Source organism: Heteronotia binoei, chromosome 18 (assembly GCF_032191835.1).
Source record: "Heteronotia binoei isolate CCM8104 ecotype False Entrance Well chromosome 18, APGP_CSIRO_Hbin_v1, whole genome shotgun sequence".
NCBI lineage: Eukaryota > Metazoa > Chordata > Lepidosauria > Squamata > Gekkonidae > Heteronotia > Heteronotia binoei.
In genome coordinates, this window is record NC_083240.1 from 20,915,253 (window position 1) to 20,934,094 (window position 18,842).

The window sequence follows — 18,842 nt, forward strand, 5'->3', positions numbered from 1 at the left end:
GTGCAAAGAGAGGTGGAAGGTAATAGGAAGGTCTTAATTTGTCTGTTAAGAGAGTCAGCCTACGCACGTTTTCTTGCTTTGAGTAGCAGGGATCCCCTTATTCTTTGTGCATGCACATGAGTAGTAGGTTCTTCCAAAAGGCAGAAAAATACAATGTAGCGTAAAGTGGCTTGCAACTCATCAGAAGGGACTCTCCAGCCCACCTGTGTGTCCCAATCTATAGGTTCCTAAGTGAAAGAGACCTACACACTGGTGAAAGTGACAGCCTACCAGCAAAAAAGATATATTTCCAGATTATAATAATTTTAAGAACATAAGAAAAGCTTTGCTGGATTAGACCAGTGGTCCATCTAGTCCAGCATCCTGTCTCACACAGTGGCCAGCCAGTTTCTCTGGTCAGGCAACAGCAGGGCATAGAGGTCAAGGCCTTCCCCTGATGTTGCCTCCTGGCTCTGGAATTCAGAGGATTAGTGCCTCTGAACCTGGAGGTTGCCCTCAGTCACCATGACTAGTAGCCATAGATATCCTCCATTAATCCATCTAACCCCCCTGTGGCCATTTATGCCTTTGGCCATCACTACATCCTCTGGCAGCAACTTCCACATTTGAATCACTTTGTGTAAAGTAGTATTTCCTTTTGTCTGTCCTGAACCTGCTGCCCATCAGTTCATTGGATGCCCTAAAGTCCTAGGATTTGGGGAGAGGGAGAAAAATTCCTCTTTGTCAACTCTTTCCATCCTATGCATAATTTTATAAATCTCTACTATGCCCGCCTTTAGTGAGCGTTGTGCAGAGAATGGATCTTGCACTAAAGTATGAGAAACAGAGCTCATCATTCCATGTGGTTTTAATGGTTCAGGTAGACCTGTCGGTCTTGTACCTGTTACGTATATTCTTTTTATTATGTATATCTTCTTATGGTGCCAAATTAAGATTTAATCTTGATATATTTTTTTAAAAGATCACTGACCTATTAGGCAAGGACAGAACAGTGATTCACAGAGAAATGCAGTGGGCAACTATGAGTGGGCTGGCCAGGTCCTCAGAAGCCTCAAGTTATTGCTTCCTTATAGCAAAACTCTGTGACTCTGCCCACAATGTGGGAACTGCTACATTCATGTATTTATTGTGCCCAGATTTGTTCTAAGGATCCCCTCCAGTTTGCAAGGGCTGATTTGCGCTAGCATGTTCATCCATCAAGCATGTATACAAATGAAACTTTGCAGTCTAATCACTGCCTGGAAAGCAGTCTCTTCTGGCACAAATTTGAACACAGTTCTTTTTCATCAGAGACAAGTTGGCTGGGAATCATCAAATGACAGGAGTGCGTTCAACCATATTTTTTTTTTCATGCTCAGAAACAGGGAAGTCACATGAGAAATGTACATTCTTAATCCTCTTCTCTCTTTGAAAAGTGGTGCAGAATGGAGTATTTATGGCGGCTCATTTGAGCTGGTATGGAAAAGCTGGCCACCGAAAAAGACTAGGAGAAAGGGGAGAGTGTGTGAGTATGCACACTATAGGGTTATAAAAGCCCCTTCTTCCTATCAGGATTGTACATATGCCTAGGACTTTTGATCTCCATTCTTCTTGGAAGATCTTGTAGCCCTGAACTGGCAGAGTTCCAAAAGAGAAAGAAAGGGCTGTGAGCTTGGGTGTAACATAGCTGCTTCAGTCAGTGGTGCATCAGAAAGCTTTCTGCTACGAGAGCAAGGATAGAGATAGTAATACCCAAGTAGCCCACACCCCTTGGTTTCTAATTCAGCTTGGGAAATCCATCAATCTCTGTGTGATCTGCTGGCTGAGTGAAACCCAGGCCTCAGATTCAGTGGGAGCTCACAGAAGTGCAACTCCTGAACCTTTCTGTGAGTTCCACCTCCTCCTTCCCACCTTGTCCATTGAATAGTAGGTGAAACTTCATAACAATCCCTGGATGAGCTCCACCACCTATTTTTCTACAAAACAACCTCTGGTGAAACAAATCTTTCTTCCAGCAGCCAAAAAGAAAAATCAGCTGGAAATGGTGGGTGGGACTAGCCATGATTTGTGGTGCACACCAGTGGTGCAGAGACCTTGCCACATGCTACTGATGCAATGCCTATGGTAAACAAGCAGCATACCTACCAAGGAGGAAAAACACTCACACACATCAACCAGATGAACAAAGTTGCTCCTTGAGCTTCCATGATCTTGGCCATTGTGCCTTCTCTCTGTTTCTTTCCTCTCTTCTTCCTTATGAAGGAGTCACTTTGTGTATTCCAGGTGTTTTTTTTTACTCATGAGTGGCATAACATTAGTGAGTAGACTGGGTGAGTGCTCTGTGTGAACAGAGATGCTTACAGGGAAGTCAACTGTAAATTAAAAGGCACCCCTTTGAATTTTCACAAGTCTTCCCACCCCACTAACATGCTAATGTTCTTGGCATTCAATATGTTGTCGAAGGCATTGTTTTGAATGGCTGGAAGCCATCCCTTATTGTGATTTACCTGGCCCAAACTTGTTGAACTTTAAGATAGCAGACAAAATCATTTTTATTTTCCTGGATTTTGGATGATCTCTCTGTCTGTATTATATGAGTCAATAAGATGTCTCCATCCTAAATTGTGTTTTTGTTCTTCAGCTTACCTGAGCCATGTAATACCCCTGAGCAGTCTGCGTGGATTCCTTCTCATCTCTCTCCCCCTTTACAGGGGTTGGAAAATACTATGTGCCCAGTGCCACATAGACTTGTATAGAATTTGCTATGATATATGTGTTTGGCTTCTGGCTGAGAGGTCTTGGAAAAACACATGAAGCTGCCATATACTGAATCAGACCATTAGCCCATCCAGGTCAGTATTGTCTACTTGGACTGGCAGCAGCTCAGCAGGGCCTTAACCAAAGAACTTTCATATTGCCTACTATTAGATAATTTTACATGAAGATGCTGGAAATTAAACCTGGGACCTTCTGCATGCGAAGTGGAAGCTTTACCACTGAGCCAGAAAACCCATCTCCAAATTTGCAGATTCAAAAGAACTGCAGATTCATGGAAGAGAGAGCTGCCATCAGCTGTTGGCCAGAAGCATAAGAGCACCCATGTCAGAAGCAGTATATTTGATTACCACCTGCTGAGGACAAACAAGGAATTGTTGTCACCTTGCATGTGGGCTTTCCAGATGTATGAGGCTGGTTGCTACTAGGAAGAAGGCAAGCTGGACTCCACGTTTGATCCAGTGGGGCTCTCCCAGGAGTCCCAGAATATTTTTTTTTAATTTGTAGATAGAACTTCTGTATTCAGTAGCAGTATATCTGAATATTAGAGGGTTAAGCTTAAGAACAACAACAGAAGGCCATGTGGTGAGCTTCCCAGAGTTGGCCTATGCTGAGCTAGATGGACCTCATGTTGTGAAGTAACAAGATGGTTTTTCTGACCAGCAGAATTTCCCCCATTTCTTCTATGGAGTATTTCACTAGAGTCAGATATCCGGATAAACCCATCATTTTTCTGGTTGTTTTTGCAGTCTCTGCCTGGCTTAAGCATGTGTAACCCCACAAACACACCTTTCCCTCTGAAAATGTCAGTTTGTTTCATCTTCCTTCCATGATAGCACAATGATTTGGCATCCACCTGCCGGTTTTGGAAAGCTTTGTGATCATTCTTCCCCTCCCCATCAGTTCAGATCAGCTAGGCAAAGAGGACCCATCCTTATAAATAAGACAGGTGTAGCCTGCAAAGACAAGGCTTTTCTGTTGTGACACCTTGATTGTGGATCTCCTTGCCCACTGCAGTTTGCCTGGCCCAAGCTTCTTCAGCTATACGACAATAGTTTTTCTTTCAATTATCCTGTTTACTGTGTGAAGTTTGGTTGGTTGACTTTACTGTTTGCCTGAGTGCTTTCTTCCACCAGTCCTTACATTCTTTCTTATTGGCTAACTTAATTTTACTGCTGTGGGTTTTCCAACAGAATGCCTCTGGTCCAATTACAGGTTGCATTGTTATGTGCTGGTATTTCATCCTTTGTTTTCTTATTTTCTTGTTTTAATTGTCACCATCGGAAGCTATCTCAGGATCAAATATGCTCAAGAATGTGAGATACAAATATTTTAAAAAATTAAATTAAAGGGCCATTGTTTAGTCCTCATTCAAAAGCTGCAAAGAGCAAAGGTGTAGCTGACAAGGGGTTTTAGTGAAGATACGACCTCAGATTCATGGCAGAAATGGGTTGGTCAGGGCTGGCCCTACACTGTCTGGCACCCTAGGCAAGGCTAACTTCTGCCTCCCCCACCCCTGCACTAATAACATCACCAAGTCACATGGGGGTGCCCAATTGAGCACCCCCTGAAGGTCGGCACCCTAGGCAATCGCCTAGTTTGCCAAGTGGCAGGGTCCGCCCTGGGGATGATAGTGTGTTCTTAGTGGCATGTTTCAGATGTTGCACATCTTGGTACATTGATATTTTCCCCCTTGAGCGGCATGTGCAATCATAATCCTGAAGGAAATTAAATTGCATATAATATTGACATCAGAAATCAAACTTGGCAGGTCATCCCTGCATCCTTAATTTGAATTCCATCTCCAGCAATTTCCGCCAAAGTGGTTCCCATTATGAACACAGGCTTGCAGGTAATTCCCCCAATGTGTTCTGCAAGAGAACAAAACCTGGTAAATACAGGCATCAGCCTAGAATGCCCACCCACAGATGAGGTTGCTCATTGTATCTCTGTATGATCTAATGTTCTGCCAGAGTTTTTTTCCAATTGGTCTTCCCAGGAGACAGATAATTCTGCCACATTTCAGCATCAGACATAGTTAGTTAGATCTGCTCTGTCACTTTTGATAAAGAGATGCTCAAGAATTGCACTGCTTCAAAGGAGGCTATCCGTTCCATTTTTGTGTTTGTCATGGCTATGAGTTTTGCTTCCTCTAATCAGGAGGCGCACCAAATCAATGATTCTTGCAAGAAACACTGGGTGTAGGGAGGCTTCTTTGACAAGTAATTTTCATGTTTTCATGTTCAAAGTAACCCACTTTGGACGCAAAAATAGCATCCAGATTTAACTCAGAAAAAAATGTGCTTCCACGATCTAATGCTTTGGTAGCAATACTTAAGTGGAGTCTTGCAGGCTGAAACTGATCAGTGACTCATACAGAGGCACAAGGCTGAGCTGCTCTGAAGATGGAAAGTTCTTGGACTTGGCCTCCGATTCAGAAAAAGACCATATTTCACCTATCTGAGGCCCTATCTTAAGGAAATGGTGGACTGTTTGGGACATCAGCCCAGAATGCTAGCCATGTATGGGGCCAGTTATGTGTTGTTTGGAAGGACTCATGTGATTGGCTGTAATCCCTTCCCTGGGATCATATTTCAAAATTCTGGGAAAGACACCCAGGGCTTGGGATCCTGAGCTCTCTTGCCTCCTGGCCCAAGAGACCGACAGAGGAAGCGGATTCAGTTTCCAGTGTCTGTGTGACCCACCCATCTTCTTAAAAGCCACCCACTAACTCTTTTGCATTCATGGCAAGCATCTGGTGACAAGAGCTGCCTTCATTATTGTCCTAAATGCAAGGATTTCAGCGCAGTGCATTGAAATGAATCCTTGTGGGGATTCTCCATTCCTCTTGCAGTCTAATGGGTATTGATTTTTGAGCCGTTTTATGTTGTGATGGGCAAGGAATGCATCACCAGCACACTCGACTGGGTCCTGCAAAGGCCAAGTGCTATAAAATTAGCACACGGACAGCTGGCTCTCCAGGAGCAAAGAAGCAGGGCAGAAAACTGATGGGAAGTTTAGTTAAGGGAAGAGTACTGTTTTTTGGGGGGGAGCAATCTTGCTATATTTCCCCAAAGCACTTTTATAATCTGCTACTTGAGAAGTAATGCCATGATTATGAATAAAAATTAAGCGCTATTTTACAAAAACAAGATGTCAGTAACTCCCCCAGGGGAAAAAAGTATTATGGATTGCTAGAATTTAGGGACACAGTAATATGGCTTCTGGAATCTGTCCTGATCTCCCCTGCCATTGCCAATTGCTGAAACATTACTCCCCCTCAGTTTCCCTCCATTCAGTTCAAATGAATGGAAGGAACTGATCCAGAATATTTTCGACAGCCTCAAAAAACACATGCAAGCAGGAGTTGAAATACCACGAAACTACCAATTCCTTTATTCTAGGAGAAGGTGCAAAGAGCAGGTATAGTGTAGTGGTTAGTGCTGACAGGACCCAGGTTCGAATTCCTGCTGTGCTGTGGAAGCTCACTGGGTGACCTTGGGCCAGTCACAGACCCTCAGTCTAACGTACCTCCTAGGGCTGTTGTGAGGGAATAAAATGGAGGAGCAGAGAATTGTGTAACCTGCTGGGTCCCTATGGAGGTGGGAAGAAAGGCAGGGGTATAAACAGAGTGAATAAGTAACATTGGGCAGCATTGCAAAACCACATTCAAATTAGTGAAGTGCTTTTTAGAAGGGAAGGAGAGTCTACTCTTAAATGGGCTTTGGGAAGCAACAGGCATGATGCGGCGTTTAGTCAACATTAGTGGCTAAATAAACCCCTCCATGATCCTTTGCATCTAATGGCCTGCACATTTCTGGTACCATAAAGATCCTGCCTGTGCAGGGAAGAACATGCTTGTGTAGGAAGCTGCTTTGTACCATCAGACCACTGATCCATCTAGCTCAGGATTATCCTCTCTGACTGCCTCCAGGGTCTTAGGCAATAAAAGGACTTTCCCAACACCTGCCTGGAATCCTGGAGGGGTGTGTGTGTGTGTGTGTGTGTGTGTGTGTGTGTGCATGCCTGGTAGTCATGGCAACTTCTGGCAACCCCGTACTGGGGCATGGAGGATGTTCAGAGAAGTGGCTTGAGACAGTCTGCCTCTGCATCCCGGCCCTGGTATTCCGAGGAGGTCTCCCATTGAAGCACTTGCCAGGGTTGGCCCTGCTTAGCTTCCAAGATGAGATCAGGCTTACCTGGGCTATCCAGGTTGGGGCCAGCCTGGAATCCTTTGACCGGAGATTCCGCCAGGAACCTCAGGCATACCGCACACATGTGCTCTTCCACTGAGCTCTGGGTCATCCAACAGAGGCAGCAGCTGCTGCCCTCCTTCTCAGCTACTGAATTTGTTGAAACAATATGTATTTCTCCCCACTTCCATGGGGACCTAAAGCGTGCCCCCTCCCCTCCACAACCAAGCTGGGAACAGCCTGCAAGGAGTCCCAGCCATGCATCCTCTGGGCCAGCGGATGCTTCCAGTGCACACAGAGTAAGGTTTATTTGCACAAGCTGAACTGAAAGGAAAATTGGTAGCTCTGGGTCTGAGCCACAGGAGACTGCTTCATCTAAAAAACGTTGGCTCCGAAGCGAGAATGCAGCAGTCTGCTGCAGAGAGGCTGTTCGCCTTCCCTCTTTCAGGGCAGCACGGAGACCCAGACAGTGGGGAGGGGCTTAAGGACATGGGCAGTCCTCTCCTGGTCTCAGGAGGCTTTGGACAGGTGCCTTACAGGTGTGCCTCATGCTCTCTGACATTTTGCAGGTTCTTTTTGTTAGAGTTTTAGCCACACCTTCCTCTAAAGAGCACAGGGTAGCTTACATGATCTCCCCCTACACATCCATCTTCTCAGCATCCCATAAATACATCAGACTGAGAGAGAGTGGCTGCTCACAGTGGGGATTTGAACCCAGTTCTTCCTGGCCCTAATCTAAACCATGCCTACTGGTTGAAAAGCAAGAGGGTAATGGTCAGTGGGTTGTTTAAGTTGGTTGTCATATGCATTGGGCCTGAATAATTGTGGAGAGCAATACAGCTGCACAAAGGCAGTGCCTCTGATCATGGACGGAGTGCCCTTCCCGCGGAGTAATCCACAGGAAGCCCATCCACATTTGGACAGTTTCCAGGTTGGGAGGCAGGAGGATTTCCAGGCAGTGCTAAGCTTGGCACACTTCAATTTTCAGAGACTAAGACCTCTTTGGTAGCATCAGTTTGACAAGTCTGCGCTAGCAAGGTCTCGAAGAACTGTCACTGGCTCAAATTGAAATGTCAGCCTCCGAAGGGGAGCAAAATGTTTCTGCTCAGGGCAGAAAACAGCACAGTCCTCCGGGGCTTGCCATTTAAGACTGAGGGTGCATTAAAAAAAAAAAGTTGTGTGGGAAATCTGGAGCATGGTACTTTTCTGAATCAAAACTGGAGGCATTTTTTATTACAATACATATTACAAATTCCCAGAGCAGTGAGCAGACATCCTCTATGCAGCAGTAAGATAGTGACGATTGCTTCTGGAATCCCCCTGTGCATTTACTTATTCCTCATTTTACTTTCTCACCGAGATTCAAGGCAGATTGCACAGCGTAAATCAATGCAATCAATAGGATGTGCCACAAGCAACGTGATCAAACTGGGAATACAGAAATTTGAAACAAAGCAAAATGCACAAGACATGATATGTTAAACAATCCAGCCAATAGTATTACATAAGCAGAATACAACGCAGTGGGAGCAGGATCTGTAATAAAAGGGTCCATCTGTGGCATGCATAACTCATCATAAAAGAGAGTCAAAATTGGCCACCACCTTCAAGATGACCCTGGGAGTTACCATGCCAGGCATGGAAGGAATCAGACAATCCTGGCCCAAGTAATGACCAGAAACCCCCACCCCGTCCCTGGGTTTATGCTCGTCTCCAGCAGGCACAACTCATCAGAAAATAAAATAAGCATCTGAAAAGTGGCCTCCAAGTTCAGGATGATGATGACGGGAATTGCAGTGCCAAAAATGAAGGGAATCAGGGCAGAAGCCCCAGTGTGCTATTTGCACTGGGAACTAAGGTTGATTGTGGGAAACATAACTCATCAAAAATAAAGCCAGGGATTTCAAAATTGGCCGCTGGCTTCAGCATGATCATAACAGTTACAATAAGAAGAAGGAAAGGAAGTGGAACATCCAGGCCCCCATTATATAGACCCACCCCATGCTATTTGTGATGAAAGTTAAGGTTGTAAAGGATTATTTGGGTTAGTAGAGTGCTCAAGGCGTATGATGCAGCAGAGTCTATCTGGTTTGTGTGTGCTGACAATGAACAAAGTTACAGATAGAGCCTCTTTATCTTTGCAAAACTAATATAATAAGTTTCTGATTTTGACACTTACCTACAAGATACTTTCAGGTCTAACCCACAGGATGCTCTGATGTCATGTGTAGTTTGGGCCAGAGTGGTTACAGAAAAGCCAGAGGGAGCCCAAGAACCTCACTACCAGGAAACTTTCTGAATGGTATCCAATTGGATCACATTTATGTCTGGAGTCCCACTGCCTAAAATCTGGCTGGTACTGCAAATCAAAATGTGAAATTTTCCCCAGCCTTCCTTACCTAGACCCCTGATTTCTCTACTGTCCCCACCCCTCTCTCTCCCCCATTCCCATGTGGGAAATCTGGAGCATGGTACTTTTCTGAATCAAAACTGGAGGCATAGGAGCTGCAGGGGGTAGGGCATCTCTGCCCAACTAAATTGCTAAATAAGACTAAAGGTTCCTCCTAGTCCAGCTTAGTCCCGGTTGCTCCTATGTGGGGCACAGTGAGAGAAGAGCCACCCTTTAGTTTTGTTAGTTTTTGTTCCTAAAATCTTATGCTCAATTTTGATCTGGGGAGAATGCCAGTTGTGATTCAATCTGGACAAATTTCACCCATTAAGAGGGCTTCATATATTGACCAGCTCACATTTAGAAACCATTCAGAATCCTCGCAGACCATTGCCCTGAGATTTGTTGCAGCAGGAAAGCATATTAGTATAAATCCATAGTCTGTCTAGCTAAGGATGTATCTTTTCTCATTTCTGTTCTTGTCCTGGCTCCACTTCTTTCAGTTCTGGTGCTGGCTCCTCTTCTCATTCTTATGGTTTTGTTGATGACTCTACCCCTCTTGCTTTTAAACCCAATCTTCCTTTCTCGTTCGCTGTGTGGTTCTTCTTTGATACCTGCGTACTGTAGGATTGAAGTGGTTGATTCGGTGTTGTTAAGTGTCGTCTTTTAAAATCTTCCGTTTGTTATCCAGCTCGGAACAAGCAGTTGCACGTGAGTCGAGGTGTTTCTCACTTCAAAAGGGGTACGGCAAGCTTTGAAGTTACCCAGAGTTATGGATCTGGGCACATCCATGGGGAGCAAAGCAGGACCAGCTCTGTCCCTCAACTCCACCATGGCAAAATTAGCAACCTTTTCTAGCAGTTGCTGTTCTTGTATCTCTGACAGCAGCATGGGGTTCTGGCATTAATAGATGGCAAACAGGATCTGCGATATGCAGGCCTGTAGCTACGGGAGGAGCCCAGGGGCCAGGCTGCTCCACCCAAACCCCACTTCCACCTGTATGGCCCCTCCTTTTACTGCCCCGCTCTCGCCATCCCCACTCACCCCGACAACAATGCTGCTCTTGCTGTCCCCACTCTCCCTGCCGCTGCTGCTCTCCCCGCTCCACTCTGCGATGCCGCCATTGCTCTCACTGTCCCCGCTACTCTTCCTGACCCCGCTCTCCCCGGCCCGCTGTTGCTCTTGCCATCCCCACTCTCCCCACCACCACTATTGCTCTCACCTCCCCACTGCCCTCGCTGTTCTTCCCGACCCTGCTCTCGCCACCATGCTGTTGCTTTCACCGCCCCACTCTCCCCGCTGCCTCCGCTGCACTTCCCGTCCCCACTCTCGCAGCCCTGCTCTCCCCACTGCCCCCGCTGCTCTCACTCCCCTGCTCTCGCAGCCGCTCTCACCGCCCTCACTGCTGTGGCCGCTCACCTGTGGCGTCTCTTTGAGCCCCAGGGCCTCTCCACCTAAAATTTTATTCCCTAGGCCCCCCCACCTAAAATTTTCTGGCTACGGGCCTGGTGATATGAGTAAAGTTTTCCCAACTCATTCCTGCACACCAAGCTGGCTCTCACATTGCCTTGAGCAGCGCTCTGGAGCGGCAGCGTATAAGTATTCTAAATAAATAAAAGGTTTAGGATCTGCTCTGTAGCCCGTTGACAGAGCGGAGGGAAGAGGGTCAAACCTCCCAGTGTGACACCTTCACACCTTCCCTTTTAGGTTCCTTTGTTTTATTCTCCCTTTCTTTCCTAACTCCAGATTCAAGATTCACACCCACTTGTTGGGAGAATCCTTTCTTTTTTCATGCCCTGATGACATATTGACTTGCTTTCCTGCTCAGTTTCTTTTCATTGATTTGTCTCTATTTTATCACTTTAGTTGTGAATCACCTGGAGCAGTTATGGGGAGGTGGCATATATTTCTCCTAAATCATTACCATAAAGACAGGAAGTTCTCAGCTGCACACGCATATCCTCTCTTATCTAGATATTCTTCCCACCCTTCCTCCAAGTTGTTCAGAGCAGCACACGTATTTTCTGCCTCATTTTATCCTCACAACAACTGTGAAGTGGGTCAGATTGAGTAAGGTCACCAGGGGAGCTTCATGGTAATGTGGGGAATTGAACCTAGGTCCTTCCAACACTGCACTACAGAGTTCCATCAGAACTCTTCTCCTTGGGTGGAGGGCAATGTCATGCAGGCACTGTTCCCATTTACTCACCTCTTCTCTACTTGCCTCAGTTTCACATTTACTGTGTCATGTAGACTCGCAAATGCACTTTCAAAGAACCTCAACATTATCCCTTTTATATCCATGCAAACTTCTAATAGATTTATACATACTTAAATGCAAGGCTTTTTTTTTTTTGTAACAGGAATTCCTTTGCATATTAGGCCACACACCCCTAATATAGCCAGCTCTCCAAGAGCTTACAGGGCCTTCTGTAAGCTCCAGGAGGATTGGCTACATCAGGGGTGTGTGGCCTAATATGCAAAGGAGTTTCTGCTACAAAAAAAGCCCCATTTAGCTCCCAGCAAGGGGCTTTCAAGGCCAGTGATTCAGCTGAGGTGGTTTGCCATTTCCTTCCTCTGCAGAACCTCCCTTGGTTATATCCCAACCAAGCACCGACCCTGCTTAGCTTCCAAGATCTGATGAGAATAGGCTATACCTTGCCACCGTCCCTCCCTCCAGTATGTTAGTCTCACTTATTTAAGAGGTCCCACTCTGCCCTGATCTGGATAGGCCAGGCAAGCCCATTCTCAGAAGCTGAGCAGCACTAATCCTGGGAAATACTTGAATGGTAGACCTTCAAGGAATACCAGGGCCAGGACACAGGAGTAGGCAATAGCAAGCCACTTCTCTGAACATCCAAGGCCCACTAGGGGTCGCCAGAAGTCAACCATGACTTCTAGGGACATATACACACAAAGAGAGAGAAACCATGTGCAAGAGGTCCCACTCATTTTATCCTTTTGGATTCGGTTTCTTCTGAATTCTGATTTACCTTTCCTCCCTCATCCCCCTCCCCCCCCCCCCCCCGAGAAACAGCTTCCGCATTTCTCTTTAGTTGTTCCTGCGAGAATGGAATTAGTTTAATTTAATTTTTTAATCCATGGCCGGGAAAGTTCAAGTGGACTGCACATGGGGAGGTTTGGCATCGAAAGCCCTGTCTTGAATCAATTGACGCACAGCTCCATTTGTGCACGCAAGTGGCCTGCTTCCATCCAGGCCCTGGAGGCAGCTTGTTTTCCCACTTGAACTGACGGTAATCTTTGGGTTGCTCCAAAGCTTGCACTGCTCCATTGCTGACTGAGACCAGCCAGTCAAAGATCATGCCATAGCTGTGTGCTTCCCAGTGAAGTTCAGTGTCTGAGCAGGAGAGGAACAGTCCAGGTCCAGATTTTTTTAAGTTGGCAGCAGAGAGTCTGACCCTTCCGGGCAGCCCTATTGGACAGGTCATCAGTTCTGTGTCTTGAGGTCAGCTCCTTTAACTTCTGGGAAATCCACAGATCACCCCGTCGGGCAGCATGATGCTGTCCATGACGTACAGCCCCAGCCTCCGGAGCGTAGCCAGTAAGTACCACTCCGACTGGGGGCTGCACGAGGTCCGGCAGACCGATGTGGTGGAGCTGCAGCGGCTGCGGGAGGTCCGGGTGGCCGCTCAGGCCCGCACCCGGGAAGAGTTCCTCCGGATGCACGGGCTGACACTGGAGGAATGTACAGCTCAGAAGACAGGAATGAGATATAGGTAAGAAATCGAACTTTCTCATGGTGGTGTTTTTTTAGAAAGCCACGAGATGTTGGTTCAGTGGCTGGGTTGGCATTTTCTCTTGTAAATCTTGCAAGCAAAGCATGTTCTGCATCTTCTTCTAAAGTTTTAAATGCTGACAGCGCAAATGCTTCTTTCCCCCGAAGCTGGTCCAGTTACAGAGGCCAGGCAGACAGCTTCCCAGAGCCTTTGCTACACAGCAAGAGCACAATGGTTGCTAAATTGGTGGGGGAAAGAGCTGTCAAGTTGCAGCCAAATTATGGGAACTTTCAAAATGTGGTTTGCCATTGCCTGCTGTGTAGCAACTCAGGGCTTCTTTGGAGGTCTCCCATCCTGGTGTAAATCATGGCTGACCCTTCTTGGCTTTTGAGATCTGATGAGATCAGTCTAACCTGAGCCATCCCAGTTGCAGGGGGAGTAGCTGAATTACTGCTTTGAAAATGTAAACCAAAAAACTATAATAGCCCGTCTGCTCTTGATCGTTTCGTTAAACTAAACAGCAGAGGCAATAAGGCGATGTATTTTTGCATCATATCCAATGTGTGTGTCTGCCCAAATGCCACTAGATGGCAGGCTTGTACTTGCAGCTGAAGTATGGCTCTCTTCCTGAGAGAGGATCACCATTAAACATGGTCTCCTAACTAGGATTCTGTGTGGTGAAAGAGCCATGCAGTGGATTCTGCCAACATGGCTGGCTCATTGAAATGTTCTTCCAGCAGTAGAACAGCTGCTCACAGCTATGGGAAAAGGAAAGAAGGAAAGGTTCCCTGTGCAAGCACCAGTCCTTTCCTACTCTGGGGTGACGTTGCTTTCACATTTTCATGGCAGATTTTTTACAGGGTGCTTTGGCATGGCCTTCTCCAGTCATCTACACTTTCCCCCCAGCAAGCTGGGTACTCATTTTACCGACCTCAGAAGGATGGAAGGCTGAGTCAACCTGAGCCGGCTACCTGAAACCAGCTTCTGCTGGGATCGAATTCAGGTCGTGAGCAGAGCTTAGGACTGCAGTACTGCAGTTTTAACACTCTGCACCATGGGGCTCCCTATCACAGCTATGGGACTGGCACCTAAAAAGGAGATGTGCTTTGGTGCTCCATAGAAACAGGGCATTGTATTTCCTGGAAATGTGTGGGGGGGAGGCTTCCCTTTGGAGGGATTAACTCTTAGGGGAGGGACGGTGGCGCAGTGGTAGAGCATTTGCTTGGGAAGCAGAAGGTCCCAGGTTCAATCCCTGGTATCTCCAAAAAAGGGTCCAGGCAAATAAGTGTGAAAAACCTCAGCGTGAGACCCTGTAGAGCCGCTGCCAGTCTGAGAAGACAATACTGACTTTGATGGACCAAGGGTCTGATTCAGTTTAAGGCAGCTTCATATGTTCTGAGCACCACTTTCCTCTGTGTAAATCCACATCTCCTCCTGTTGTTGCTTTTTGCCCCATGGGAAAAGCTGTACAGTTGCTCCAGAATGTGTGGAGTGGTAATTTTCACTGGGAAAAGGACAAGCCATGAAAGAGCTAAATACCTCCCCTCCCTTTCATAATGGCTCCTATTTCTTCCACCCATTGCTAAAAAACCGCAAGAGGTCCTAATGAGTGCTCTTCTGCATCACAGCTGATTTAGCCATCGCAGTCAAGGTTTTTTGTTTGTTTACATATTTGTTTGCTTCAAAAAATGCAAACGTCTAACTCCTACGGAGGCCTAGCAGTGCTGTTTTAGGCAGAGATATATATTCTTTAACACCCATTGGCTCTGACGAGCTTAGAAGGGTGCCCCTGTGCTTAGAAGGGCCCTGTGGGTATGCTTGAAGGTGCATAGGCAAGGCCTGTTCAGTGTTCAGAAACCAGAAGATTGGTTGGGGAGTTGATTTTTGTGTTCACCCTTTTTGTTCTATTGATTCCTTTGCAGAAACAATGCCCAATTTTTTGACTAAGATAAAATGACAAGGAAACCCACTAAATTGCTGTTACTAGAGTAAGACAAAAGCTCACAGGGCTTATCAAAACTTCCCTAAGCAAAAGCCAGGCTTTTCCAATTTACCTCCCTTCTAGCCAAATTGGATTCATGTTTGACAACTTGCATCTCTCCCCCGACCCCTGCCTTTGGTTTGAATCTACACTTGCAAATAGGCACCGAGAGTTGCACAATAAGGATGATGCAGGTCACAAAACTGCATGGGTCCCTCAAGAAGGTGTCCATTTAGCACAGCACCATCATACAGGTATGTGGTGGAGGGTGGAATCCAAAGCCTACCCAATAATTTCTTGATTTACAAGCCTTCATTGTGTCCAGGCACATCTTTGGAAATTCACTGATGGGGGTGGAAATGTTCATTGTTTGCAAGGGAGGAAGAATCGTCTCCATGTCTCAAGAGCCAGTGGTTCAATTACCTCTTCCATCTTTCTGCCAAACTGACTCTGTTGAATGTTTAGTGGGCAGAACAATAGGATCTTTAAACAGAACGGGCACAGCACTGCCACCTTGCTTATTAACATTCCAAGACAAAGGCTCTTTCTCACCAGGGCAGCTTCCCTTTCCCCATGTCAGGATCAGAGATCTTGGTAAGCAAGGCAAGCTCTATGTTAGCCATTGGGGCTTGGGGTGGAGAGCCCCCAGATGGGTTGAGCAAACAAAACCCAGGTTGGGTTCCACATATGGAAGCAAAGAATCACATCCATTTCTTCGCAGCCTACAAACATGTATGAAACCTTCTTGCTAAGCTTTGTGTGTATTTTAGGGCCGTTTCTCCCATCAAGTTGCCGCTAACTTATGGCGAGCGAATAGGGTTTTCAAGGCAATATGCAAAGAGAGATGATTTGCATTGTCTACCTCTGCATCACAACCCTGGATTTCCTTGATGATCTCCCAAGTACAAACCAGGGCTGAATCTGCTTAGCTTCCAGGATCTGAGCTTGGGTTAGGATGAGCCATCCAGGCCAGGGCATTTTAGGACTCACCGAGACATTATTTTGTCCTTCCACCCTCCCTGGGACCTGTCGATTTGATGTGAGCTGAAAGTTCCACACTCGGAACTCAGTCCCCAGGTATTGAGATCTGGGGGGGAGAAAGGGTTTGATCCCCCCTCTCCCACTGACATTCTTCTGAACCCCTAGAAGATGCTATTTGCCCTTTGGTGGAATTGGACATGTGCTGTGCCATAGAACTGTGGAGTGCTGCAAGGTGAGTCTGTCCCCACACTGCATTCCAGTTTCTGAAGGTTTACATGCCCTTCTGAGAAAGGACAAGTGAGCCACAAGGGTATCTTCTTAGGCCTTGTGAGCAGTTGGGGTTGAATTTTGCACCAACACGCACTTATTACTCTGCATTTCAATTTTCACATGCTTATTTCATTCCTTTTTGTAAAAATAAATTTTACAGTTTCTAATAGGCAAGAAGAATGGACTGTTGGAGTCTCAAACCTTGGTGTTTTGAGAACTCCCAAGCGTATATGCATATCTGGTGGGGAAGACTTCCATTTTCTTCTCCATACTGCAGCTTCTCCTCTGTTGCTTGGCCTCTGTCAATCAACAGTCATCCTTTCTCCAGTTTTCCTCCCACTTTGAATTCTCAGCATACTCATCAAAGCCATGGAAACTTGATATCAATTGTGCTTGTCATTGCCCTTCTGGCTCTTCATTGGGCTCAAAGAGAAGTCCAGGAATGGAGTTCCCAGTTTGTTTTTAAAAATAAAGCTCAGGCATATGGGGGACCAATGGGATTTCAGCCACAGCACTAAGGAAGGGGATGTTGAAGCCTTCTTGACCTGAAATGACCCCACGGATCCCAAGCGTACTCATCCCATGCCCAGGATTTTTCCTGTCCCAGGCTTCTCTAGCACAGCCTCCAGAAGTTCAGGAAGGCTCTCACTTTGTGAGAGGTATTCAGAATGGATTGGTTGGTCCCATTGTAAAGCTATGGTTTTGTAGACTGTATACCGTGTGGGTGTGTTTGTGTGGGTTTCATGATGCTGTTGACCTAAATATTTTCTTCTTTTGTATCTGCATGCTGCTAGCTGCCTCAGGTCCCTGCCATGCTGAGAGAAAGACAGGCTTCGAAATATTTTTATAAACGTTGACCCTGTCAGGGAAATATACCTGTACTCGTACATGTGTGTGCATATTTGGCTATGTCAGGTCAAGAGAACAGCATGCACAGTAGGGGATAGAGGTTTAACTCCCAGGCCTCTCATGCTCCAAACCCCATCTGAGTCGGGCCCTCCTGCACCTGATTCTGCCCTTCCTTCTCAACAAAGTCCATGTTACAACCTTTAACATGTCATTGTTCTCCCCTACCCTTCCAGCCGCTTCCTGACAACAGGATCCTTAATGAGGCCAGGAAACCAAAATGCCAACCTCTCCCCTTGTTGCTCAGATTTCAAAGCCTGTCCCTCCCACCCTGAGATGTTAGCGTCAGGGAGGGAGGGGTTCTTCAGGAAGGGACCAGATCCTGTACGTTCATATCAGTGATTTCATCTGCACCTTTGGAGAAGAGTGCCCCACCGAGCCTGTAGACCAGCTCCGAGGACAAAAGCAGCTGGCTCGCCATTAATATTGCATTCCTTTCCGAAGCCTGGCACAGAGGGACCATGAATATTTCAAGTGATTCTGTTTATTAGTTTTGACGGATCGAAAGATGTTTAGAATAGTGTTGGATTACGGACTCCTAATAAGGGCTTATATATTATTAATTTCTCTGGTTTGTGGAATTGGGCTGGGAACTAGAAGTCTGCTGAGAGCATCCAAAACAGTGCCCCCCCCCCCCCGAAAAAAAACTTTCAAGAGGCTCAGGTCGTTATTTCTTAAACAAAGGGGGTTCAGATTCACTTTCACTGTGATGGGGTGGAGCTATAGGGGCAAGAGAAGAGCTAAGATGGGTGAAGAGAAGAATTCAAAGGGGCCCTTCCATCAATGTCCGGAGTCTCCTGATTTCTATTATCTGGGATCACTGGTACCTTCCCCAGTGCCCAAGATGCAAAATTAACATCCTTAGAGAAGGAGGCCCTTTGCATCTCTGTATGAGTCACTGGTCTGGGCATGCTTTTTTCCAAGCAGCCTCTGCTAAGGTGTATGATTCTGTTTCTCTGCATTAGATGTAGCTGGATCAAAATTATTTGGCCTGTGTTATGAGCATGCCTAAAAACAACTGGTTGCTTGCACAGGGAACTACGTTTTTTTTTTAATACCATACGTGTAGCTCACGATTGTGCACCCAGACAGGAGGCTGGTTGCAAAGGTCTCAGATAAAGATCTTTTCCAGCACCTTTGGTTGAACGCCTTAACTGTAGATCTCTGGCACTGAATGTGACCCTTCTTGCAAGAAGAGCAAATTCTTTTACCAGTATCCTAGCCATTTTTCATTGCTAGGTGAGGCAGCCAGGAAAGGAATGGAAAATCAGTGATTTTCTTCTCTCAGTGTCCATGTTTGAGTGTCTAGGAAGTGTTGACATCAAAAATGTATAATCTGAATAAAAACAAAGGTATAGGCCAACCCAGAGTCAATTCAGGGTTTCTGCCTTCATACCTCATGCAAAATCACAATTGCAACTAGCTGCGGTTAACAATCCACCTTCAAACTATGGTTTCAGATCCTGGTTTGATAGACCCTAATTGACCATAGTTGGTGGAGTGGTCAGTGCTTGGTGGCTCTGTCTTTTGGCACAAGGAGCTGCTCTAGCACTGCAAAGCTCCTTGCCCTGGAGAGAACTCAGCTGCCAGTAGAACAGATCTGAGGGATCCCATTTGTGTAAACATACCAA

General features: G+C 46.2%; 1 protein-coding gene across 5 annotated transcripts in view; it reads left to right on the top strand.

Annotated features, from left to right (window-relative positions):
• Window positions 1-18,842, top strand: part of KCNAB2 (potassium voltage-gated channel subfamily A regulatory beta subunit 2) — a 129,851-nt gene that overhangs the window by 68,214 nt on the left and 42,795 nt on the right. For 2 of the 5 annotated variants that reach the window (XM_060258799.1, XM_060258798.1), the window contains exon 2: window positions 12,835-13,073. The exons of the other annotated variants lie outside the window; for them this stretch is intronic. In XM_060258799.1, the coding sequence (XP_060114782.1) occupies window positions 12,835-13,073 (239 nt within the window). The remainder of the gene's footprint in view (window positions 1-12,834; window positions 13,074-18,842) is intronic. 5 annotated transcript variants of the gene reach the window in all.